This window comes from Netta rufina (genome assembly GCF_964035555.1).
Source record: "Netta rufina genome assembly, chromosome: 13".
Lineage (NCBI taxonomy): Eukaryota > Metazoa > Chordata > Aves > Anseriformes > Anatidae > Netta > Netta rufina.
The window spans coordinates 5,261,769-5,289,246 of record NC_140136.1 but is presented as its reverse complement, the minus strand read 5'-3'; the positions used below and the strand labels follow the sequence as shown (position 1 = coordinate 5,289,246).

At 41.7% G+C, this 27,478-nt stretch overlaps 1 protein-coding gene across 1 annotated transcript in view; it reads left to right on the top strand.

The window, feature by feature from the left end:
- The first annotated feature begins 6,076 nt into the window (after positions 1-6,076).
- Positions 6,077-27,478, top strand: part of CDYL2 (chromodomain Y like 2) — a 54,798-nt gene continuing 33,396 nt past the window's right edge. The window contains exon 1 of the mRNA XM_084294609.1: positions 6,077-6,198. Within this exon, the coding sequence (XP_084150735.1) occupies positions 6,175-6,198 (24 nt within the window). The 5' untranslated portion in view covers positions 6,077-6,174. The remainder of the gene's footprint in view (positions 6,199-27,478) is intronic.

Genomic DNA, 27,478 nt, shown 5'->3' with positions numbered 1-27,478 from the left:
CTAACATTCTTCGGTATTCACACAACTTTATTTTTTGCTTAACAGAACAAAGCACTTGAGTTATCCTCTTCACACTTCTGTTTCTACCCACATAAAAATGAGACCAAAACCCAGTGTCTCTTACCATGGATTCTTACCTGATGTTCAAGATATACAGGAATATAAGAAAATAACACTTGTCATTTGCTCCCACTTAATGTATATGATGGCTTCCTAAATCTGTTGAAAACAGTTGTGCTGCCAATTTTGAAAGAGAGTTCCCATATGAAATTTATTTCTACATGATCTACACTTTCCCACGTGTAGATCCCATTTATTTTTATCACTAGTCACAAAGTTAGCAGATCTTTTAGTTTTAAAAGGACTGTTTGGGTACCTTTCTATTATCTATGACCACGTCAGGTGCAAGAACAGCATTTGCAAACAAGAGAGAGCAGAACATGGAAAGATGTTATTTTTAGTGTCTTTGGGAGGTACTGGCAAAGAACCAATACGTTCAGCCAAAGACAAAGCCATCTTAATTTTCATTATAGGAAAAGACACAACAATGATTAGCTTCAGTCCTTGTTGCCAGACATGGTTCAGTTTCATAAAATGAAACTGTAAATGATACAACAGGATGGCAAAAGGAACCAGAAGGAGAGGTGAACAGCTGTGGAAGGCACTCAAAATCATAGAAGTCAAAAGAACACTTCCGTTCATTTCCATGTTCTTTGAATGAGGTCCTACGTAATCATTTATGCTCCACAACAAGTATGTGTTCTGGTAAAGCATCCTCTACAGTGGCTGTTATGTGGCTGTGACAATAATTCATGGAAAACATACCTTTGCTGACTCACACCAGAAGCCAATTCTGAGCCACTTCTATCTGGTAAGTCTTACTCACTACCAGGTTTTCTTCTTGCTCTTTTCAATGACTGCTGTTACAGAACACTGCTTGTACTGGTTTAGGGAAACACTGTTTTGACAGCGAAGTCTCCTCTAGCAGGGTAATTTCCGTACTTTCTTCTTTTCTGACAATCACATACACTGTCTCTGTTCCTTCTCCTATGATACACCATCCCATGCCTTCATTCTTAAGGCAGTTTTTTCTCCATTGCTTTTTTCTCACGTGATGTCAAGCTGACTGCAATGAGTTGATCCTCATGCTTGCATGGAAATCTGTTAAAAATCAATAAATCACAGGAATCAGCTCACAGAATCAGGGCGCACACTATACCTAATATGAAATATTTCCCATCAAAATTAACTGACAAGCACCTACACACTAAACAACAGGACTTATTTTCTAAGTCCAAATAGATAATGACACACATACACAACTGCACTATATGGATTCCCATATGAATTACTAACCATGATAGATATTTGTCTTCTTCCATGCATCTTAGTTGGCATCCATTTTTCCACACACTCTTGGTCAAAGTTTCATTTTTTCCCTTCCCAGAAGGGAGCAATATTATATTGGCCATACTTACAAAAACAGAATCTGTTGTGTTTGTGGGAAGTAAAGATGGTTTTCAGGACAGCTGCTATAAAACATCCTTTCAACACAAAGGTTCTCTTCTGTGGCATTTGGTGTACACTAACAAATAACGTCACTGTGTTTTCTATATATTATTGTTTGCTTCATTATACTGTGTCATTTCAGATTCTGTTTCAAAAGCTTCCTCTTGATGAGAGGTAATTGCACATTATAAGACCAAAGAAGAGTTTGGAGGAAGACACTAATTCAGCATCAGAATCAAATGATCACAACTACTTGTTTGCTTTCAAGGACAGTATGGCACAGTGCTTTTCCCAAGTTTACTTCTTGTCACAAAATATTTAAATCAGTTGTTAAAAAAAATAAAAATAAAAAATGGTGCTTTCCTAGTTTCCCTTCACGTTTATCTATGCTCTGATTTTTAGGTACTATCTCCATGGTAAGGACCTCCTCGTCTTAATTGGCAACTCCCTACATGACTTATCTTTGATAATTTTCCTGACAGCTTCCCTGGGATATTCTAGCTCTTTCAGCCCCAAGAACCACACAGCATCACAGCACCAAACCCTAGGAAATCCACCATGCTGCCTATCACCCAGGCAGAACAGTGGCGTCATAACTGACTCTCCTCTTCCTGCTGTAGATATTCACCATTTCCTGCCAGCTTTTCCTTCGTGAATTCACTAAAACTTTCTTTCATTTTCACCCTGACTGACGTTTTTTTGTGTTCTGGTCACCCTTCCTTCTTTGGTTTCGCTGTGTTACTGTACTCCCTGCTTCACATCCAGTTGCTGCTACTAAAATATTCCTTTTTTTTGTACAGTCAAGGCTTCACACAGCTTTCTCCTTGCATTCACCTTTGTTTCCTTGTCCTTCTCTCCCTCTTCTCACTCATGCCTTGTTTTCACTCTTCTCTCATTTAATTTTAATACCTCCCTGCCACCTAATACAGGATTTCTCTCGACTCCTTTGTTTTCCAAATTATTCTCTCCCATCATCTGGCTTCCTCTTGAAGACACAATGCAGTCCTTTACAGTGACTTTTCTTAGAGCTTGCTGCCAAAATGCACTATCAGACTGTACGCTCCTAGGGGAAGTGTATTAGTGACTGCACAATATCTACAGTATTTGCATGGCACTGGACAGACTGACTAAACAATCAATAACAAATCAATGGCACAACTATGATAACAGTATTTTAGCTTTCTGAAATACAGTAGTTTAGGTTTTAAGTTTATTCAATCTGAGAGATAATTCCTGTAATTAAAGCAGTGGAAACCAGAACATCAACCAAACCAAAAGAAGTGTTCAAATGTGACGTATCGCACTTGGAATGTCTCCCTTGCTTGCATTACTCTCTTGGGATGGGAAATAGGCGAAGGCGACAAAACAATAAGAGTAATGAATAATCACATATTTACCAAAAACATTCAGTTTAGAGTTCATCCAGATTTTTATAATTTCATTTTATAGTAAAGGTATTGATGTTTAAAGACAATTAAAACTGGTAAACATTTACTTCCAGAAAATCTCTCACCAGAGATTTTTTTCAAAAAATAGGTAATAAATTTAATTATTTCTATTTCTTCCAGAAGACTCAGAGATATGCTGCATGACTTGACTAGTTACATTAGAGACCTGCTAGACAAATGAAGGTCAGTTGGATTTTTTAAAACTTAAAACCTTATCTTCTGCTAAACGGCAGGGAAATACACTGAAACCACAATTAACTTTTTGTATTTGACAATCGCAAAAGCCCTCCTTTTGCTCCTCACTATTGACTCACACACCACTACATCCCAAGAGACCGTGTACTCTAAAACAAGGAATGAGTAATCAGGAAAAAGATGTTTCCCCTCTTCAAAGTATTTACTAAAGCATTCATCTTTTCAAAACTCCCAAACTAATATTTGTTTGGGTTGTAAATCTTATGGCAACACTATTGACAGCGTTAACATAATCTAAACACCGTGCAATGTAAACACACTTCTTAAAAATACAGACCACCAGCTCACAGATATTTCTTCCAACATGGTGCAAGGTTTGCTGTTCTAATTTTAGTTGTCTGAGAGCAGAATAGCACCAAAGCCCAGAAAGAACTGTCTGATTATTAGACCTGTCTTGAAAGAGAAGACGTATATTCTTCTACAGCTTGGGATGGGACATTCTTTAATTCATTCACAACATCTTTGGAGAGAGCTGATACTACAAGGACAGGCAACAATTTCAGAGAAGGGATATTAAAAAGCATATCTGAAAAATGACTCACGGGGCTTGACTGCCATTTTGTTTACTGCTGAAGAAAGCAGCAAAACAGTAGATGTAATAAAACAGGTTCTAAAGAGAAATGTATTAAAATGTCTACTCATCTACTTACTGAAGGAATATTTTGCTCAATGAGGACCATGAAGAGGTGATTTGCTAATGTAAAAATAAAATTCAGTTTACTATAAGACACAATGTGTTTCTCAAGATGAAACCATGGGGTGTGATTTTTAAGTAATGCATTTATTACAAATTAAGAACTTCTTGCTGTACTAATTGCTAAAAAATGTCTAAAGGCATGAGTAGTTCACAGTATTTCTTAATCCTTCCAACATTTTACTCTTCAGTATCAAATCTCAAAAATCCAAATATCGCCAGAAAATTGGCAAGCAGAGAAAAATCCTCCAGTTACTTTAGTTAAGATAACAGGTACATTTTACATAAGCAGAGTCACTTGTCCTTAGGAATTCAATGTTATTGCACCATCCCGTAGACCACATGAACCATAAATGTCTTTACGCTCCAAACTACTATAAGATAGGTTTTATTGAACTGTAAGTCAATACTAAACTGGTTAGCTGGCAAGTTCATAATCACCAGAGGTAATATTCACAATTCAGGAGATTGGGTCAATCAAAACCTATATGTGCACGCGTTATTTCCTACTTTCACGACAAAGGGTGACAACATTAAAAATATCCAGTATCAATATTTCAAGAATCCTCTCAGTTTGAAGAGTCTTTGGCTCTACCCCACTTGGAACTTGCTGGAATTGGGGGTCATAAATGAAATTTCACAAATAATTCAGTGCTCCATACCAGCGACATATATTAACCATACTCAAGCTTACTAAATTATCCTCAATAACTAACTCCAATCTGCTACTCAGATAATAGTGTGGACGCTGCAAGTCTCACATTAACGTGGAATACAATGTTACAAGAAGGACTGAATGCAAAACATGAGAAATGCCAATAAAATGAAGATGAACAAAAGCCACAACCAAGCACAGCATCACTCCCAAACTCTGGAGCAATGACTACTAGTTGTACATCAGTTATTAAGGTGAAAACATGGAGCACAAGCCAGTAAAAACTACTACAGCAGGATCTTCGTGAAGCTAAAACGTGAGAGCTGACCACAGCAACACCCAACTTCACTCCTTCACATCAAGAAACCTAATATTGAGAGGACACTCACACTTTACCTGGTGAAATATCTCTCTCACAACGTACAGCCATGAAACCACATGAAAACGCCTTGCTACTTGAGAAACCTCCAGAGGAACGGAGCCCTTTCCTTCACGGAGCACCTTCGCGCAGATGTGCCTCATGGAGGCCACCGCGCTGGGCCAAGAGGAGGCCATGGCATCTCCATGCGGGCAGCCCCACGGTGGCAGCACTTGAGGAGGACACCTCTGAGGAGAAAGCCCAGAAGGTTCTGAAATGGAGGCGGCCGCCAGCTCCACGCTGCGTTGGAGGGCTGGATGCCGCATGCCTCTGCACGAAGACCAAGCGGTGGGAGGCCGGCGGCTTCCATTTCCTGGAGCGGGCCAGCTAATTTGTAAAATGGCTGCAAGGGCGCGGGGAGAAGGCTCCTCACCGCCTGCTCCAGGGCGGGGGCAAGATGGGGGCCAGACCCCCGCCATCCTCCCCAGGGCTACAACAGGGGGGCGAGGGGGACCGTCGGAAGGGACCCCGCCACCTCCATTTTGCTCGCCGACGGCCGCGGGGTGGGTGGGGCGGCCATGAGGCGCCGAGGGGGCGGGAAGGTGGCGGCCGGGGCCGCCCGAGGCTCCCCGCACACCGCGCCGTGACCTTGGGCGGGCGGCGTGGGCCCGGCCCGCCGCGCCGCTTCTTGTTCCCCCCGCCCCCCCCCCCCCCCCCACTTCCATTTTTTTTTTTTTTTTATTATTATTTATTTATTTATTTATTTATTTTGGCCGCGGAAAGAGTTTGAAGCGCTCCCGGCTCGGAAAGAAGGAGAAAAGGGGCGGGGGGTGAAAGGGGTGGGGGGGGGAGGAAAGCAAAAGAGGAGGCCGCCCTCCGAACGGCCCCGGGACTTTCCCTGGCGGGGGGTAAAGGGGGAGCCGTGCCGGGGCCCCCCCCGGGCGGGTGAGGGGGGAGTCGGGCGAGGCCGGGGAGGGGGGTGCGAGGAGGTGGGTGCCGGCCCCGCCGCGGGGGAGACGCGGCTCTGGGCGCTGTGCGCCCGAGCTGCTGCCGCCGCTGCTGCTGCTGCTGCTGGTGGTGGTTACGCCAGCCCCGCCGCCTGCCTCTCTGCCTCTCCTCGCCTCTGATTCTGCGCACAGCCAGCCCCGAAGCCTGTCATTCTGCAAAACACAGTTTACTCAACAGAGAGAAGGGGGAGCGGGAGAGGTGGAGAGAAGGGGAGACGGCGCGGAGGAGCCCGGTCCCGCACCCCAGCATGGCTTCGGGGGACCTCTACGAGGTAGCGGGGGGCCGCGGGGCGGGCGGGCGGCGGGGGGGCGCCGCGGAGGGCAGCGTTTGGGAGCCCCCTCAGTTGCCGAAGAGAGGAGGAAATCGCCGAGGGAAGGGCTGGGGTGGGGGGAAAAGGGCTGGCGTGTGTGGCGGGGGGGGGGGGGGAGGGATGGAGCGGCTGCCCTCCCTTCCCTCTGCCTCTTTCTCTTTCTCTCTCTCTACTTTCCATCGGGCTCGGTCTTAGCAGGCCTTGCGAGAGGGAAGGAGGAAGGAGTGAAGGAGAGCGAGAGTTAGCGGTAGGATGGGGAGGTGATCGCAGTGCGATGAGCCCGGAGAGTGGAGAAAGTCCAGGTAAAGTCGCAGGCGCTCTGGACGTGCTGAATGTGCAGATTAGTGCGAAAAAATGCGCCCTGGCGCTGCCGGGAGGCGCAGGGATGGAGGCGGCTCCGCGCCCGCCGTGCAAAGTGCAGGAGCCGACGCCAGGTCGCCTCACCTCGCCCCCGGGGGGCGGCGGCCGGGGGAGCGGGGCTGGACGGGGCTCTGCGGGGCTGGACGGGGCTGTGTGGGGCTGTATGGGGCTGTGTGGGGCTCTGCGGGGCCGTGCGGGGCTCTGCGGAGCTCTGCGGGGCGGCCCCGGCCCCGCCAAGTTGGTTGCGGCCCCGCTCCGGCCGGGGGGCGAGGTGAGGTGCCCCCGGCCCCCCGCAGCCCAGGAGGGGGGCAGGAGGGGGGCAGGAGGCCGGCCCCGGGCGGATTTTGGCCTCAGGCACCCAGTTGTAGCACCCGGACTCCTTGGACGAGTCTGGCCGCCCTGAGCGTGCCGGAGAAGAAGGGAGGAAGCGGGGATTAAAAAATGAGAGGGAGCGGACCCCAGGTGTGTTAAATGCCCACTGCCGGCAAATAGAAGCGGTGTGGAGCTCTGTCAGCCAAGCACAGCAGAAAGGACTGGGTGTCCCACGCCAGATCTTGGTCTAGAGCACCCCACGGGGCTCCACGACTGCTGGTGACACAGCCACTCGTGCCCTGGGTGTCCAGAGCGCGTGGCTCGAGGGCTGGGAGCCGATCGCCTTCCAGCCGGTGCTCAAGTGCTGCCAAGGCATCGCCGTGTGCTTGGGTGTGCAGCAACCGCTGCTGCGGACCTGGTCGGACTTTGAGTCCGGTTGGTGATGTGGTGTAGGTCCTCAGAGCGAGAACTGGAGGATCCGGCAGGTTTCATGTAGATGCATTGTGCTTCGTCGTGGTCTTTCAGAGTCCCTGACAAAGGTCGTAGTTATGGGATGACACTGCTCTATTAGGACTTTATTTTACTGAGTGGGACACAGACCTTTGAAGTGGAAAGCACTTATGCTCTCCTAAGTGGTGTTAAATGATCAGAAGCACATGATGATTTGAATAGTACCATTGACCTTTTCCCCACCATTTTGCGATCTCTGTCATGTTACTTTGTAATTTTAAGGCTATTGCATGTCAACTGTATTGCAGTCGGGGCTCCAGTGTAGCCAGTGGGAGTTCTGTGAAGAACAACTTTGACCAGAGAAACTTAGTGATACAATTTTGTATCAGTAACTTCTGGGATGTGTAGAGGATCTCTGTCTGGTCTTGCCTCAGTTTTCATGAGATGTTTTGGTTAGTTCTGAAAAGAAATAAAACTAATACCTCTTGGGTTAATGGTAGCCACGCTGTTTTAGCTCCTGCTCATTATTTTTAAAATCTACTCTTTTTTTTTTTTTTTTTTTTTTTTAATGATCTTTGCCTTATTAGAAGGTGATGGCATTTGGCAGTTGGATGTGGGCTGTGTGTTGAGTACTGCTGCTTGGCATACGGGTGGTGTTGCTCAAGCAGTAGCCTGGTGTGGAGGTGTTCTGCGAGAGGGCAGGCTCGGAGCCCAGGTTGCAGGCAGTTTTGTGCCCGGTACTCTGCAGGCATTCATATGGATGAATGTGAATTGTTAGTGTTGTGGTCTGAAGGCTCTGAATCACTTCCTTTCTTTGTTGCTTCACGTGAACTACTTTTGCTTATCTTTGTGTCATGTGGTGGAATTGTATCCACCAGAACAGGTAAGTGGAAGCATGGCTGTGCCTTTCTTGCTTGAGGTGTCTGAGATACAACCTTCTCAGCTGGTCCTGGTGTAAAATCTTCATCTACATGTCGAACACGTTGGGGAAAAAGTATGTGCAGGTCTTAGGTTATCAGCCCAGCTACATTTCGCATCTCCACTGTGAAGTTCTCCATAACTGAGGTCATAGGAAATGTCAAGAAAGCTGGAAGAGTTTGTACGTGTAACAGGTCACAAGTTTGCAGACTGTGGCTTCATTTTAAAAATGACTCGGTATGGCCTCCCTCCACCTTCCTGTCCCCAACCAACCAACCTCATCAGAGGCACAGTTTAGAAAGAACCTCTTAAAACTGGGATGTTCTATACCAGTTAGCAGATGAGATGAAGTGCTTTGTGTCTTCACAAAGAGCTGACACCTTTCTTGCTTGGATACACCACTCTTTTCTGTCCTCCTGCACAAGTAAAATGTTATGTAGATGACCCCTGAACAACTTCAGGACTTCAGTTTGAAATACATTGGGGCTGTTGGTATAACAGTGACGCTGGGCTTATGGTAACATCCCCCAGGTGTACTACACTTCTGATTCTCTTTTGACTCTGTTAGTAATATCTGAGTCCTTCAAGGATTCTTACTGAACCTCAGCAAACAAGTCAACAATAATGAATACCTCTGCAATTGAGTGTCTTTAATACTGGCTGCACAATTATGTTTGTTACAGCCAATCTTGATTTAGGAGTCATGATAAAGCAGATTTTAAAAGTACACTTTGTATTACTTCTGCTAACTTCTTGTATGTTGGTGACGCTCAAGAAACTTGAATTTAACATTTTAAGTTTTGGAAATAGATGTTCATATTAATCCTGTCAGGTCATCAATTATTTTTTTACTGCTATGTTCTTTTAAAAAACTTTTTAACCTTTCCAATTTAAAGATGAATTCACCAAGTATCTGTATATTCATGCAAATTAAGACCACAGATGAAATAACCTCAGTGTTTAGTTAACTGGGTGCCTTTCTCCAATTAAAAATAACTTCTGATCACCTGAAATACCTCTGATCAAATTTCTTTTAGAACCATAATGCAGTTCCCAATTTATTCCAGAAGCTAAAGAACACCCATTGGGAGTTCTGTTTACTGGTAGTCAGTTCTAGATTTGTGTATTAGAACCAAGACACCTTACATCAAAAGAGAGTTCCTTCCATTAAATGTTAGAAGGTTGGTATTAGTTTCAATGTTTTTATTTTTAAGTAACTATATATTTATTTTCCTTTAACAGTAACAAATATATATGTACTTCAGTGTAATTTCCAGGCTATATAAAATACTAGTTTTGAATTGCTTGAATTCCATATTCTTATGACTTCAAGCTTTTGTGGGCAGGTAAGAGCCATGGAATATTCCTTTTTTTTTCTTCTTTCTTGTAAGAGATGACCTGTTAAATATTAAAGAGCTATGCTGCATATTCCTTAGAAATAGCAAACTAAAAATAAAGGACTCACAAAAGGGTATTTATTCATAGTGGCCTTTAGGAAGACAGCCCTATTTTGCTTTATGATTTAAATACATTGTTGGATGTGTTGATAGGAAATCCTTTTCAATTCTGGTAACCAGCAGAAAGGGTAATGTATTTATTCTTAAATACCAAATTTGTTGATTCACATTTAAGTTGTTGTCAGTGACTTGAGGTAATATTTTGTATTCTCCATCTTGAATTTAGTTCCCACATTATCTTAACACAAATACTTCTTTCACAAAGGTTCTGCTATTAAAAAATATGTAAGATGGCTTGAAAGGAAAAAATAAAATCAGTATGAACAGTGTACCTAAGTTTATTTTTCCTAACACGGACCATCCTGCTTAGTGCAATAAAATTTTATTTTATTGATGAATATATGAATCAGTTATCAGTATCACAGAGATGCTCATGAAGCTGACTTTGCTCTTCTTTATTTAATATTTTGGGGTTTTATATATAATAAACACAATTAGACATTCAGTGACAATGATGTTGAAATCTGAAGTCTTCTTTTAACATGGTGTCAGATTATATTACACCACTGTAGGTAAGTGATCTAAAGATTATAGCTCAGTCTCTGAAGGGGACTGTCACATGCATATATTTCTGGATCACAGTAATAAAATCATTCTTTAAACTGAGCAATTTTTGCATTAAAGTGTTACTCTGTTTGGGAAAGTGTGACGTTTTAAAAAATGCTATCTTCTTACTGAAATGCTACAATGCCCATTGGAAGGAGGCTCGTCCACCTCAGTGACAGGTTTCAGTTAAATCTTAGCTGTGTAAGAATGAGCCGCCGTTTACTTTAGCTTATGTGATCCACCAGAAAGATAATCTATTTCCAGGTGAGTTGCAACATCTCTCACTTATACCTGCACTCAGGTACCAGCAAAGTCAACACTTGAAGATAGCAATGGCATGGTCTGGCCTGCTGAGTCGTTATGACATGTGGAGACATGCAAATCAGAGAACTGAACTTTTGGATGCTAGGTTTGGTTTGCAGATGTAGAGCCTAGAAAAAAATCTTTGGTCTACCAAAGTGAAGTTTACAAATATAGGTTTTTGAGCACTATTGTTTCCATCTTGCATCTCTTTCAACTGAGACATTTTTAGGAGAAACACAATCCTGCTTACAGGACCCTAGTGGAAAGCAGAAATCTGTGTTGAAGTGTTTCATGCATGTACCTTCTAAAGCAGAGGTGACTAGCAAAAAACAAAACAAAACAAAACAAAAAAACAGTATATTTAATTAAACACTATAATTTCCCAATTTAAATCAACCTCTTTATTGACACAACAATCCCATGTTGAAGAAACCTGACATTTTACAAGCAGAAGGCAGTGGCTGAGGTGGGTTCTGGGGGAGGTAGAACAGAGTTAAGCATCTGCTCCTGCTGTAGAATGGGAGGCCATGGATTTGGTAATGCTGGGTTTGTTCCCACCAGCTGAGCACCTGGTCATCTGTAATTAACATCTTTATTTCTTTTATTTGTCTTCTGTTTTTTTTTTTTCTTTTTTTTTTTTTTTTTCTAAGTGGAAAAGCTTTACTAACGAGTATTTTGAAGACTCAGCTATTTACCTACCCGTTGTCATTGAATTGTTAACAAAGTCAATTTTCTGAAGCCAACTGTAGCCCAAATAAGGTAACCTGTAAGCAGCATTGTTCACAGCAGGTAGAAATCTTGCTGCCTGATGGAAGTTTACAGGACTGTCCAAATTAGGTGCAATCTGCAGTGCAGACAGTATTCTTTAATCCTAAACTGGACGATACATTAAATGGAGGTATAGTGCCAATAAAAAACAGTTAACCTGAGGTGCCTTCTGCATGGGTCTTGCATTTCTCTAAATAAATGATGCTGAGTGAGTTTCAAAAGCATAACTGGGTAACTCCAGCAATATTCATTATCTTACTAAGAAATTCCAGCATCGAGCTGCATATGGAACATTACACTGCCCATAATGACTGTCTTGTTTACCTACAACGTCACTGTTACCACTACTCCAACTTCCTTATTACACTGGAAACTGCTGGGTGTATTTTGGGGATACCAAACACCAATCGATTTCTTATGCATGTGGCAATTTTCTTACAACCCTGATCGTTACAAAGTGCTTTATCTGGATCAAGTGTAGTTTATCTCAAGATGCATGTTACAAGAATGCTCCCCTTTGGAAAGACTACTGAAAATATGCTCTGTATCACCCTCGAAGGCTTAAACATGCAAAGACTTTCCCCCCAAGCAAAGCAATGGCACTAAACGTGCTTCCCTTCATTGACCAATTTCAGGGTTTATAGCTAACAGAAGATTAAAACAATTAAAGATAAATGTTTGCAATGCTTTCTGAATGACAAATACAGTGTTTTCCTTTGGCTTTGGTCTTTGGTTCAAAATTAAAAGCTGGCAATAAACTCATTGTTTAGTTATTGTTTCTGAAAGCTAAAATGTTTAGAGAGAGACTAGTTTAAATAATGGCAAAATTTAAATGTGATCTAATATTGAAATAAATTGGCTTTTTTTTTTTTTAGTCAATGGAGTAATTGTAATGGCCAGCTATGCTGTAAATAGCATTTCTTTGTCCATTCATTTGACTTTTAGCAGTATTACAGTTTCTTGGCTCTGTATGTTTTCGTCAGTGCAATCCCTTTTTGTTGTTCCTCCTTACCCATATATTTTTCAGAAATTTTCTGCAACATGTTCTGTGACACTGGCATTTTGACATTGGCAAAAAAAATATATATTCATTAACTATGTAATTGTTCCTGATGCCTAAATGATTAGGACAGAATACATCAAGCAATTTAACAAGAAATATTTGCAGTGTAGGGCAACCAGTAGTGGGGTGTATAGAAGATGTCTCACTTCATGTTTATGCAAATGAAAATATTCTGGTTTTGACAAAATGAAAATTGTCCTTTTGGCCCATTGAATAACAGAATCACACTCTTTGTTTATTATCAAAACTTTAGAATGGTAATATTGCAGAGCTGAAAGGCAACACACTTCAATCTGTTTTCTTCTATTACATAGAGAACATGTAGATTTCAATACTGTCTCATTATCAGTCATAACGTAAAATATTGTTGGAAATCTGTTATGTTTCTAAAAACTTGCACAATAATTTGATATGATGGATCTGTGTAGGAAAAAAAAAAATTCTTCTGGCTTACCAAAGAAAGATGACTCCAGCAAAATTGTAAATGGTAGCAACATGATCAGTAGACTACAGCACAGCACTAAAACAAAACCAGTATTGAAAACATCTATCAGAAGTACACTTTTCTTTAAAAAACAGCTGTTGTCCCATTCAGGCTTTGCTAGATTTCTCAAGGGCCACCCACAGAAGTCCCTGCCCATTCCTTCAGAAGGGCAAAAGAAGGACAATGAGGATATTCTCTTCCATAAGGCACTTCACTGCGTTCATTTAGATTTGTGGGTTTTATTTGAAACCATCTTATAAACATATAGCCACTGACAGGTGCTTAACACTTGATGGATTAAGAAGGGGCACAAGGGACTACAGACCACCAATTCTCAGCTATATTGTATGCCAATTAGTAGCACCTGTAGAAGGAAGTACAATCTGCAGATACATGTGAGGATGCCTTGGTTTGGAGAAGAGTTACCATAAATTTTTAGACATAGGTCATGTCTCACAGAACTCTTGGAGTCGAAGAAAAAGTGGATAGGGATGTCTATGGCCACTGCAAATGGATTTTTAAAAACCCTTCTGGTAAGAACCCCCAGGAGCTAATTAAACAAAGCTGTAGTCCCAAAGGGTTGGCTGTCTCTTGGGCAGCCTGGTTCAGGGAGAGGAAGCGGTGAAGGGCAGTTACAAATATCAGGGTTTCCAAATATCAGTACCAAGACCTGTGCTGTACAACAGACTCCTCAGCTATTGAAAGTAACCACATTTGTTGCTGATAATCTATAAATTATTATTAGCACTGTCAAAAGAAAGGTTGACAGTGAAGAACTGGATGGCAGCAGCTGAAATTCAGTGTTTATAAATGCAAGCTAATGATCAAAGGAAAACTAATCCTGACTATACCTGCATAACAATGAGCCTTGAAGAAGCCGTTACTATTCAGGAGATATCTTGGAATCATTGTGGAAAGGCTTTGGGTGTGTCTACATTAGTATTTTAATTTGGATCAGGTGCCTGCTTTTGAAGTGAGTCTCTCCATGAGCTCACACCTGCATCTGCATCACAGAACAGCCTTACTGAGCGGTGACCACTTCCCTTCAGGTGAAACTAAACCAGAAAATGTGTTCCAGCTCTGAAAGGGTGCCCAGAGGATGGGGCCAGAGTGCTGCTTATCGGAGGCAAACCTCAGGCAAGCAGAATTCTGCGTGTTTTTATAAAAGCCATTGAGAATGAAACAGAAGATGGTCGTCTTCGTGTCACTGGGGAATGCCATTGTGCACTCACATCTGCAGAGCTGCACCCGCTTCAGAAAGGAGGGCAGAAGGGCACCGAGTGGCTGTCGGTGAAAAGACACCTTATGGCAACTTTCTGGCTGGCAGAAGTGATCGTGGAAGATATGAATTGTGGAGGACTGTGGAAAAGACAAATGGAGGATGATTAGTTAATCCAGCGATGAATGATATTTCTCATTGCGCAAGAAAAGGCACGCAGCAAACGAAACGATCAGGCAGAAGGCTGAGACAAAGAACTACTTCGCAGTAGTTAAAGCGTGGAACTCTTTGTCACAGGGTGTTGTGGAAGTCAAAACTATAAATGGTTTCGAAGAATGGTGCAGCAGCCTCTTGGAGGCTAGATCCTTTTATACCTTTCAGTACAAAGAAATCCTTAAACTGCTAATTATAAGAAGCCAGGAGGGAAGAGCAAAGGCAGCATGTACTCTATAGATTCTATTTTCCTAAGCATCCAGTATCAACTTCTATCGGAATATACACAGCATGGAGCTAGTGGACCTTTAGTCTGACCTTGTGTGGTACTTCTTAGGTTCGTACATACCACAGTCATTAAACAAACATGGGTATTGATTAAGATGTTGATGCGGTCTGTAGAGATCACAAACATACTTGCCTTACAAGTTGTGTTCTGGTATTCTAATTGCTAATCATTGCTAATTAGTATCCTTACACACGAAAGGACAAATCAGAATAGTGGGTCACTCCCTGATGCAGAAAAGGTCACTTTCTGTTTTAGAAACCTCTCAGTCCAGGCTCCCAACAAGATACAACAGGTGGAAGGAGCAAACTGAAGACTAGGAGGATGGAGGAGGTGATGAAGTAACATCAAAACAAACACGCAGAATAAAAACGAAGTGTTGGCTCACTGCCAGAGCTGTGTGTAAGAACTGGGGTAAAGGGGTAAGGACATACTAAAAACCACTTGAGTAAATGCACAGAATCAGGGAATTTCTTAAGAGAGTCTTACTAGAAAGTTATATTAATGTAATTGTTTCTTATGAATAAAAATAGCTTTCACTTCCATAAGAAAAGTAGCATCTAAAACGGTTTGTTCACAACTTTTAACTAAATTTTTCAGTAGTCTTCATAGACTTCCCTAGTGCTGTACGGGATTGTTAATGCTCATCAGTCTTTAAGGGCTTGCCTGAATATATATTAAAAAGCCACTAACATCTAACAAACACAAAAAGTTGCTATGTGGTGTAATTTTTTTCTTTGTGTGTTTTGTTGTTTGTTTGTTTGTTTGTTTTTCCCCGAAATGGTGATTACTAATACGCTTAGATGCAAACAGTCTAATCTTTAACTGACGAGCTCATCTTGTTATATCTTTTCATATACACAAATACTAACTTTTTCTTGACATCACTTAGCACTCTGCAGTGAGCAGTGGTATTTTAAACTGTTCTCAGATGTCAGGCTAACTACAAAGGAAAGAGCTTTGCTTATAAATCTTATTGCTCTTAGTCATAAGAGCAGAATTACAAAACAGAATATCACATTATATAGTTTTTTTAAGACTACTTTGTAGCATTTGCATGATTATGCTAATGGACTTCAATTGAAATGTTACAAAGCTAAATTTTTCTAATAATTTTTTTTAGCTGTTAAATCATTTCACTTTTTTGGAGAAGGGACTGTTGCAAAATACATTAATACATTAATACACCTGATTAATTTGTTTTTTCAGAAATCTTTTTGCAATAGGTTATCAGGTTGTTTAGCACAGGAAATCTCACAGGAGAAGTGCTGAGGAATTCCCGCTAAATACAGAATGCAACAATGTTGATCACAAAGTTTCTTTGGTGGTTAATGTAAGGAAGGAATAGTTGAATCCGATGCAGCAATGAATGTGCAGATTTAGGAGGACAGACCATAAGAAAGCTGCCTTTGGATTGAATTGGATTGAAGTGGTTGAATTTGCCTCTAAATGAGCAGAGGAAGTAACGACCTTCTAGATTCACCAACAGTATGAGATAACAGCATGGCTTTAAATTAAATGGGAATACAATCCATATAGGAAAGGAGGTGGAGAAGTTTTGGATCACACAGTAAGTACAAGGAATTGTAGGGTAAACTACATTCATGTACTAAAATGTTTCCATGTGTCTGCAGGGGAAATAAGCTGGAAGTTCATGAAGGAATAAGTCATGGCAATTATGACTGATAAAGGAACAACACAATTTTGCTGCAGTAACTGTGGACTGGACTGTAACAGAGGTTGGGTGCACAAGCTCAAGTTGTTCTTACTCCCAAAATGTGAAAAGTTGAAAAGCAACTTCCAGTCTTGTGTAATTTGGTGTTACCACTGGCTTGTAATTTACTTCTGTGCGGAAATATCAGAACTGATGTAATAGTCAGCAAAAAGATGATTAGTACAGATGACAGGGAGCATGACAGTGTTTTACCCGAACAGTAACTATTACTTACCTAATACTGCTGTATGCTACAGATAAATAATAATGATGCATTATAGCTATACTCAGTGTATAGCTGGCAAAACACACCATACTACGGAAACAATGACAAAATTATCAGCAAACTGAAAGAAGCAACAGGTATCAGCTTCACCTCTTTGGCATCAGGTTTTTTAGTATTTTAGAAGCTGCCGTGCTGCTGTGTACACACTAGCGGGACGTTCACACTTTTGGGGGAACTGACAGACAAGCACAGCATCAGCCTGTGCCGGGTGGGATGCCCGAGCACCCTGACAGCAGCCGGGGAGCACAGCAGCAGTGTGCACAGCCCCTCTCGTGTCCTCGCTCAGCCAAGGATGTTCTGGTGCTGCTGGAAGCGGCCTGGCTGCCCGCCTGCCTTCCCTGCTTCCCCTTTTGGGTTGGAAGGACACAAAAGATGACCCAGTGCCACCCCCTGCCATGGGCAGGGACCCTTCCCAGCAGCCCAGGCTGCCACAGCCCCATCCCCCTTGGATGCTCCCAGGGATGGGAGCATTGCCGTGACGGAAGATTCCTGTTACTCCCAACCGAATAACACCCCCTTGCTTTGCCGTCAGTCTACACAAAGGATGCTGGATCTTTTTCCTGCATTGTTTGACCGTCCCACGCTTTGGCTCTTTGACGTGACATTACTTACAGTGTTTCCAGTGAGTGCCAGGGGTAGCACATTTCTCACTCTTAGAAGTGGTATCAAATATTGAAGTGTGTGCATGGTTACCACTTATTGACAAGCTGCTGTGAGCTGTGATTTGAATTGTTCTGCGACTGTGCTGCTGTTATTTTTTGTGCTTCATTTACTCATATCAAATACCGCTGACAACCTGCTGTGTTTAGAAGACAAAGGCAGGTCTTTTTTTAACATGAACTGGACCTTCCATTTTTACCATGAATGATGCAGTTTTTCTCCTGTGCTATTAACTGCTCCTCTTGTAGCCTACTTAGTGTTAAGGAAAAGAAGGCTTGTGTGCTGCTACATTAAAATGTGTAAGCCACCCTTTTACTTTGGATATACAATCTCCGTTGCTCTTACAGCTTAGTGCATACACCCGTTGATTTTCTGTACTCCATCTTAAGGTATGTGTCCAAAGTACAGTACACAAACCAAGGAGAACACTGAAATGCTGTTCCATCCCAAGCCAAGACCGAATTCCTGAAGTGCTTGATATAATTTCCAGCTTAGCCTAACTTCTGCAGAAGTTCTAGGTTCCCACATAAATTCTGGATTTTACTGCAGCTCAGAACAGCTCTCACAGATCTTTCCTACCACCTTTCTTCCTATTGCCATCCCAAGATCATGAGCACTGCTGGTGAGTCGCGGGCTCACGGCAGTGGTCTTTCCGACCCAGTTAGGCACCGAGCGTGTTGTCTAGTAGTGAAAATCACCAAGGTCTGGTTTGGATGTGTATTTAAATACACACACGTACAGGCAGCGAGGGGATATCTGGGATTGCCTACCGGATATTTAATATTTGATGCATCACTTATTCAAGATTTAGAAGTAAGCCTCGGGGCTAGCTGAGGAGCTGTGTGAGCGGCCTCAGATCTTGCAGGACTGAGAGCAAGGCCTCCCATTCCTCTTCTGATTAGAGAGGAACGTAACTCGGCTTTGCAGTAACAGATGCAGTGCCTCTGAGCGAGACAGGACGAACCAAGAGCGTCCTGCAGTCATTTTGTTGTGTGTTGGGTTTTTTTCTTTTGAAGTGACTGGTCTTCAGCTCCATTTCTGAGAAGGTTTCACGAAGCTCTGACTCAAACAGAGACGTCTCTGACTAGGGTAAACCAGTAGCTGCAGCACGTCTGGGACAGAAACTGCGAGCTGCGAGGAGAACGTTCCCCTTTTCAAACATGGAGGCAGCTGCTTTCGATCTGTGGCTTCTCGCTGCTATTGTGCGAGGCAATCACACTCTGTGAGCTGCAAGAGCCACAACAGAGGCTAAGCAAAGCTGCGGCTCATTTAGGACTGGGTGTTATTTTAATGAGCTTAATAAATCCTATATAGGACCGAGAGCTTCTCTGGAGTTCTCAGTCCTGCAAAGCAGTGCTCCCAGCCCGACCTTTGAACCAAGTACACTGTAGAGCTCTGAAAAACTGCGCCAGCCCCACGCTGCACCAATCTCAGCAACACCAGCGACCCTGGCGTAAGAGTTCACCTGCTTTATTTCGCAGCTGTTTGCAGCATCAAGGTGATCAGACTTCTCTGAGCAGAGCTTAAATGACATTGTACTGCAAATGGCTTCCACTGCCCCCGGTCACCTTGTTCACAGACTTCCACAGAAGGTAAACCTCACGTAGAAACAAACTGCTTTGCTCTGTGAAATGAAATAAGTACCCCGAGAAGATAGGCAGCTGGCACTTCTGTTAACCAAGCTCATCACGTGGCTGAAGTTGAAACGTTCATGAATGTTAATATTGTTCTTCTAAAATATGAACGGCAAGGATTTGTTTCATGTGCAGGATATACACTGACCTTCAAAGGGCAAAATTCATTGCAGCACCATTTATCTCACTTTTAGGAAAACAGGATGGAAAGAAATCATTAATTCTACAGTCATGGCTATCAACTCCTCATCACAGACAGCCATATCATGTAATCACTCCCATCAAGAGAAATGGATATCTGGATCAGACTCTGTCTTAAAATGAGCAGGGCTCTTTCCTCCTGGTCCTAAACTTTAAGGTTGCTTCTGGAAAGGATTGCTGACACCCAACTCCCGCAGTGGTTAGGACTGAAAATGCTCTGAAGGAAAGACCCAGCCAGCCTGCAGACTCTGAGGCCTCCTCTGCAGAAAAAAACATTCATCATAGAAACCGAAAAATGACTCAGGGTGATGAACTGGCATGGTTTTAAAAGGAAAGTACTATCGCACATGTTTTCTGGCCACAGGACAGCTTCGTTAATGGACATGAATTGTAAATTATATATTTGGGGGATGTCTACTTTGTAACATTCAAAAACTTTAAAAAAAATAACCTTTATAAAATTATTCCAGCATGCTTTAATACCAAAAGCTGATAAGTATGGTAGATATACCAAGAAAATTAAAAGCCCTGGGGCTACATATTTTTATAAAAGTCTTAAAAAAACAGGACTTCAAGTGGCCAAGTTTACCTTGCTCATTACAGCGCTGGAGGGATTTGGTTGTGCATAGCTATGAGGATAGCAGTGTTTAAATAACATACCAGAATCTACCACTGGTTTAATACTTTGTGTCTTCTACCAAGAAATAATTTACAGCTTTTGACACAGATAATTAACGAAAGATCAGATGTGCGAGGTACTAGCATTACTTAGGGGAACGTGGAATTTACAGATATATTAAAAAATATTGCTGTCCTACTGTTTGATAAAGCCACGTTTCCTTTCTTTTTTATGAAACATTTTGAAAAGGTTTTCAGGTGTCTAGAAACAAAACATACCTGAGGGCTGGCCCTTAAATGAAAATATTCACATCTTTCCATAATGCCTATAGTGCAAGAGGTGATGGTGCTCTGACAGGAAAATGACATCCCAGAACACACATCTTGCTGTGGTATCTTTCCTTAGATCTGTGCTGCTCTCTTTTTTGTGTTTGTAGCTTAAGAAAGTAGAAAATCTCCCACGTGACATATGGCTAAGGCAGTCACTTTCTTCACCAGCAGGGACACACAATTTAGGCAGTACGTACAGTGATTTCCAGATCATTCCTAACCCCAAACCACTTGTTCTACTCTGAAAGCTCCAAGGCACTTCTTCTGTGCTTAACGCTGCTCCATCCATTTTCCATCCCATCTTCTCCCATCCGTTCATCTTGCTTCGTGGAATTTCCCTGGATGTTGCTGGCCTCGTTGTTGGGAAGTCATCCACCAGCCCTGCTGCCCGTCCCCAGCTCTCTGGCACCCCATGGCCTCTCTTCCATTCATAGGGAAGTTACCCACACCTGAGTCCATGGCCTCAAAATTAAGCTCAATACGTACAGCTTTCATATAGGCAACAAAAGGATTCGAAGGACAGGGAAGTGTTGCTTCTGTACTTAATCAGTGAAAGAAAATCTTTCCTACTCAGCTGCCCTGGCCCAGTGAGCTCATGTACCAATAATGCAAACTACTGGCTGAATTTACCCCGTGGAGTTCCCTGATCTCTGAAATGCAGAACTGGGTTATTTTAATAGAAATTGATTCGCTAGTCATGAATTTCATTTGAGGAAATCACGTATTTTTTGGTTCTGTCTGCTCTAAAGTGACAGCAGCTCTTTTACATACCCCGACAGTCTCAACAAACTATTTAATAAGTTTGAAGTTGAGAAGAAAACTCTGTTACTTCTTCAGTTCCCACAACAAATTTTTGGTGAATCATGCCTAGTAAATGATTTCTCAGGTCAGCAAAACCAACTCCTGTCTTATTTTCAGGCACAGACACAGGATACGAATCCTTGCAACTCTCAAGATAAAAAGGCTTTAATGTATTTAGCTATGGTAAAAAAAAATATATACAAACCAGCAAATTCAAAGTATTTAAACTATTTCCTTACATTGGATTAGTACTTTATGTGCCTGCTTTCAGAGTACTCCAAAAGTGTTTTAATTGGTTTAATTAGTATTTTTGCATTCATAGCATGTGCTTTTAAAAAATCAGACACTGAGAATTTCATTTTTAAAGGCAGATTACTAATTTTTTATAGCATGTGTAACTTTCAGATGTGACTTCTTTGCAAGGTTTGCACTGTGTGGTATTATGACTCAAAATAAATTCAGATGAATATCTGGCATTTGAATTTTTCACAAACAGATCAGAATATTCCTGTCCTGTTTCAGCAAGAAAGGGTACAGATTTATGCGGATGTAAAGCAGTTTGTAGACAGATGTGGGCAATTATATAGCTGTATGCAATAATCCAGTATAGCACAGGGGGAAGCTGTTCTCTTTGGCCATATGACTGAACACATGGGTACAGATTTAAGACAATAAGTAGTAAAATTTTTGCATAGCGGGAATAAAACTGGGGCATGGAACTGAACACACTGCATATCTTCCTTTTATTTAATTTTGCCTTTGTCTTTAGTCACAGCTGTCCCATCTTTAAGAGGTACACACTTCACAAAGAAAACAAGATGTCTTGTGTTGGCCTGAATGCAGTTATTGTAGTCCTGCACTTCATAAAAATGTTTTCCCTCCAAATTATATGCAATAAGTTAATTTGAACTTCAAACAGATTAAGGAGCCCTAGTGTTTGTGATGAAGTTTTAGAATATGGTTTCTGAAGCAGCTACAAAATTGTAGACAGAGGCACCATTTTAGCACCAAAATCCTACAAAACCTAAAGAAATGTGGAGACCACCTGTGCAGTTAGCTGCCAACCACTCAGCAGGATTTAAGATTTGGAGAGTTAAATTAGCTAACAGAGAGGTGCCAGTGGCTGGAAGTTTACCCTGCATAAATTAGAAATTAGATACACTTTTTAACATTAAGGTTATAGCATTTTATGGCACTTAGGAAGTTTCCCTACCAGTAATGGCACATTTTCTGTGAATCTCTTCAAATCAAGATGTGATGGTTTTCTAATAGATGTGGCTTAACTACATCAAAACTTGGGACCTGGTACGGCACTGCTGAATGTAAACCATTGCTGTGTTACCCAAGACAGGCTAGATGGATAGACTTGTCCCTTCTGGCCTTCAAATCTATCAATCTGTGAGCCTGTAAGTAATGCCGTGACAGATAAATAATCAAGTCTGGGCCATCACACAAGAGAAACATGGGTGCCTCTTAAATGAACAATGTCACTCCAGCGGCAGTGGTACTTCTGTGCCGTGGCATATAAAACTTACTCTAGATCTGTACTCCACCGTTTGTCAAAATGTTATCAAGACACTGCATCCCCAAAAGTTTTATAGCCACAGCCCAATTGTTTAGCAAAGAAAGGCAACACTGGTGACAGAGAAAAAAAAAAGTTGGTATCATATGCTGTTCATTCTGGGAGATCATTCTTATTTTACTAGTCTTCTATTTTTAATTTTAGCTTACGCTATGCAGTAAATTTATGCTAGAAATTCGAGCTTAAAATGTTGGAGAGCTCAAGCTCAAACATGCAGAGTATTTCACCATTATTATGAGAATATCTGATGAATAGGATATTATTAGGTTTGTATTTTAAAAATGGTTAAAAACCCAGAGTTTTAAGAAAGCATGGTGACCAACTGGTCAAGAACAAGTTCTCGTGTGTGAATATACTATAAAGTGCTTTTCACTCTCATGTGGCAGCAATTTTACTATTTCATACTGTCACAAACAATTTCAGAATCTAATTCTTCAGAATTACAAATTTTCTCATTGTGCCTGCAGCATATGTAGACTATCAGAGGATGCCGTTCATAGAGCAATGCCCACAACTACCTGCATAGATTTCATATTGCTGACTACACATCCTCTAACTAGACAGTCATTAGACGGTAAAGAAACTAGATCCTAAGATACAAATTCTGGGTTAGAAGTGAGCCTGAAAAATCTCTTTGCTCTCCAAAAATCTACTATATGAAATTGAAGCCAAATAGATTCTTATTCTGGAAATTGGACAGGACTCTCCATTATTAATACGCATGGTATTAAGAAGGTTATTTAAAAATTAAGAAAATACATCACCAAACAGTTGAAAGTCAAGTTATTTTCCAACATTTTGATTATCTTGAATAAAAATTACTTTATATTATATGGCCATCCACGGAAGTTACTTAGCACCCAAGAGTGCTCATGTGAGCAAGAAGCATTTCCAAGAAAATGGAGGAGATGTAGAAGTGACTCATATGCTTTGTTCTCCCTCACTGTCACCTTCAGAAGACTCCAGCAGTGTAGAGGGAAACCAAAGAACGCTCCATTCAGTTTTCCCCAGTGGCTGTCATCTAACTAGCATATATCCTTACACGTGTTGTAAAGTATCTCAGATTCCCTTTGAAAGTAATTCACGGGTGTGAACTTGCCTTTTAAAATTTGTACTGACTGTTTGTAATTGTTCTAAAACAGAATCAACAAAGCAGAAATTGTAAAGATAATGTAGCATACAGTAATGCACATTTTGGATTTGCCCTGTACTGCACAGTGCATATTCAGAACACTGCATGTGACATTCAACAGCCAAGGGCAAGGTCTTTTCCAGAATAACACCGAATTTTTATACTGCAAAACTGACATCATTGGTTTTGGAGCACACTAGCAATCATTAACACTGATCTGACAGACACTCTATACTAGATTTTCTGATCAACATATTCTGACCATTTAATTTTAAGAACAAGTAAAACTTTATGGCATAATACATATTAAAAGTGTTCATAGCTCCAGGCTCCACCTGTCATGCTATTAAATAATAGTAATGATCATTAGCATCCGTGGATTAGCAGGATAGATTTGCATGGTGCTTTGTAACTACAAAAATAATGTTTCAGAGTACTAATTGGGCAAAAACATACTACTCTCTAGGGAAACTCTCCGATTATCGGAAACTGTCAGTTTGTTTAAATCCTTTTTCCATGACCACCAAGAGTTTCTTGTTTCCTTGGAATCAAACTAAACACTTTAGTCATGTGCATACCATCTTGAAACCTTCAAAATATCTACATAAAATACTTTTCCTCCATATCTAGAAGACAATCTTAGTTGTGTTCTAGATTTCAAGTTTAGTTAATACCCATGAAATACTCCAAAAAGATTAGGATTTTTTTGTTCTATTATTAGGCTACAGCTGACAAACATAATAAAAGCTTTCCCCAATGTTTATGAGTATTCTTGTTGAAGTGGTAAGAATATAACACTCTTCCATTGTGTTTCTACACTGTTTTTTCTATGTATGGCTTTGTACACAACTGCTCCTTGGAGACAAGGACAGGTTGGCATGATCAGAAATTTGTTATGTAATTCCACAGCCATCTAACCCAGGCACATTCTTTATCCCAGCAAACTAAAATGTGTATTCATCTTATGAGCCTCTTAGCCCTCCTAGATATGCTAGGGACGTTACATTGGATAATCTACTACAACACCACTAAGTACAAGCAGCAGGTAGCACAAACGCTAAATGCAGACATTCAGTGTAAGTTAAACAATCTTTTTTCCCATTTTAAACAGATTTGCTTCATCAAAATTTTCATTTTTCAGACTGCTGTACATAAAAATTATTTCAGTGCACCTTTCCCATTTTCAATACCAGACCTGAAATCACTTTACAGAGGAGGCGTTCTTTTCAGATAAAGCAAATAAAGATGAAGTGAGCAGTTGAGGTGGTGGCTTGAAACACAAGCCCAGGCTTTTAAGCCCCACCTAAGCATTTTGTGCTATGTTCTCTTACTGTATCTGCACAAACCTCCTGGATAAGTATGAGAACTACAAGTACATTTCTATTAGCATGATTCCTCCTATCTTTGTGATAAAGTACAGCAACGTATCCCTCTTGAATTCAGGCTGGCTTTATTTCCTTCACACTGGATGAAGAGCTCATATGTAGCTGCTACCATGCCACGTATTGTTTGTTCACACCCCAATTTACCACACATTTTCTTGTCCTGCTCATACCATAAATAGTGGATGCTCGTACAAACAGTGAAAATGCACAGGTGTGACCTTAAATGGGGATATTGACTTCACGATGTATCTCGGTGTTAAAGAATGTCCATTTAATGACTAAGAAATTACATTTAACCTTGTGATCAAGCTGACCTTGGTCCTCCAACCCATCTCTCCCTCGTACATCTCAGAGAGCAGACTGCTCTTGCTGTATGACCTGCGAGTCAACAATCCCTGATGCTGTCAGGTCAAGGAAAGAAGGAAGTTCAGAGCTGCTTATGGGAAACTCCCTTCCAGCAGCCTGGTAAATCTAAACTCAGTGTAACCGAGTCAGTTCATGCACCCATTTCTACAGACTGAACAGAACTCTGTTTCCCAAATTCAGCTGCTTTTCCAAGTAGAGAAGAATTAATAAATTAGTAAATAATTAGTAAATATTTTTGGCAAAAACTATGTGTCACTGAGTCTTGGAATAATGTAGGTTGGAAGGGACTTTTGGAGGCCATCTGATTCAGCCCCCTTCCTGCAAGCAGCACCAACTTAATTAGGTTACTTGGGGGCTTGTTCAGGCAAGATCTGAGTATCTTCAAGGATGAATATTCCACAGCCTCTCTGGACACCTGTTCCAGTATTGGATGATATGTATGGTTTGTGTTAGGGATGACTGTGAGAATACCACAAGACTATCACAGACTCATTAGAAGATTAATTAGGTGCAAGATTCATGAGAGTCTCTAACAACTTATTAGGTATTTGTTAAAACTCCTTTCTGTAATTTCATAAGCCATTTGCAAGTGGAACCTTAGTATTAAATGTGACCCAGAGGTTTTTTATACTAAATTGTGAGTTTAAACTTCCATTCATAAACTGTGTGGAAAACAGTATGGGTGTTGGAGCACCAACCCGTGTGTGTTGGTCTCTGCACTGACTCTCAATTAATAATAAGCAGACAGCTGCAGCCCTCACAGCCTCAGTCTGTGACTGGCATAGTGCCATGGAGAGAACATATACTAGTCTAATCCCAGTGAGACGAATGTAGGGAATAAATCTAAAAACCCTACATTTATAAACATGTAGTGCCCCATTCTGCAGAGGCCCAGGGAACAAAGCCCTTTGCCTCACCATTGCTGTAAATGCATCCAGGAGCAGCTGAGGCATTACGACAGCCCCCAAGTTAGGAATCTGACTAACAAATGGATGGAAAGTTTCCCCACTAATATATTCACTACTTACATATTCGATACTGCTTCAAGCACAGACATTTCTAAATGGTTCCTCAGCTTCACCCATTTTTCCCCAGCCGCTTGAGACATCCGTATGACCTACCAACAGAAAGAGATGGTAGCCGTCAGCATCAAGAGGTGGCCTATGCCTCTGCAGTACCCTACAGTGAGCCAACAGGATCTGTGCCTCTGCCAGAGAAACCCCAGTGTTGCTGCTTGGGATCCCTCAGGAAGGAGGGCAGGATCCCAGTCTGCCACAACCCCTGGACGTATGGCCAACGCGGGGCTGCAGCCCTGCCACCAAGAGGAATGGGGGTCACCACTTAACATCCCCGTGGCTTGGGTCAATTACTGAGATGGACTCACTGAGTCCGTCCAGTTACTCAAACCCTTTTATTCCTTTACATCTGCACTTTTAGAGCTCCATCCCCATTCTTTAAATGCAGATTTCTAACTAGGTGCACTCAGATGTTTTTAAATGCGTCAGTCTGAGGAATGCTGACAGCTTTCCTAACTGCCTATATGACAACCCGTAAGAGCTCGTTCCTTCCAGGCACCAGCACTAAGGGGGTTTTATGCTGGGCACAACCCAGATCTGGAACACGAATGCAATCTGCACTGAAAACCAAAGTAATAATTGAGGTTACAGTTTGGTCTGCTGACCCTACTCATCTGAATGCTATTTCTGAGGGGACAATGGTGTATTATTCTTCCTTTTTGATAATTACTGTTCCACAGCCAATTTTTGAACCTGTATGTGCCATCCTTCCGTGATGTTGTGCTGGTATCCTGGATACTTGTAACATTCTGAGCTCCTAGCATGGCATTACAGTCGCCTAAAGCATGTTTCTTTATTCCTCCTTGTGCTCTACCTTTCTTTTTGGCTCACTTCTGTATTCTGCCATCACATTACCTTCATTTGTGTAAGCAGGAAAACGATGCATTCTACTGAATTCTGCAAGATACCTTTGTATTTTATGACTTTGCTTCTCTCATTATCCCAGTACTTTACAAACTGCTACTTCAGCTTTTCACTCAGAGGATCGCCCCTCAACCTTCTCATATATTGTACAAA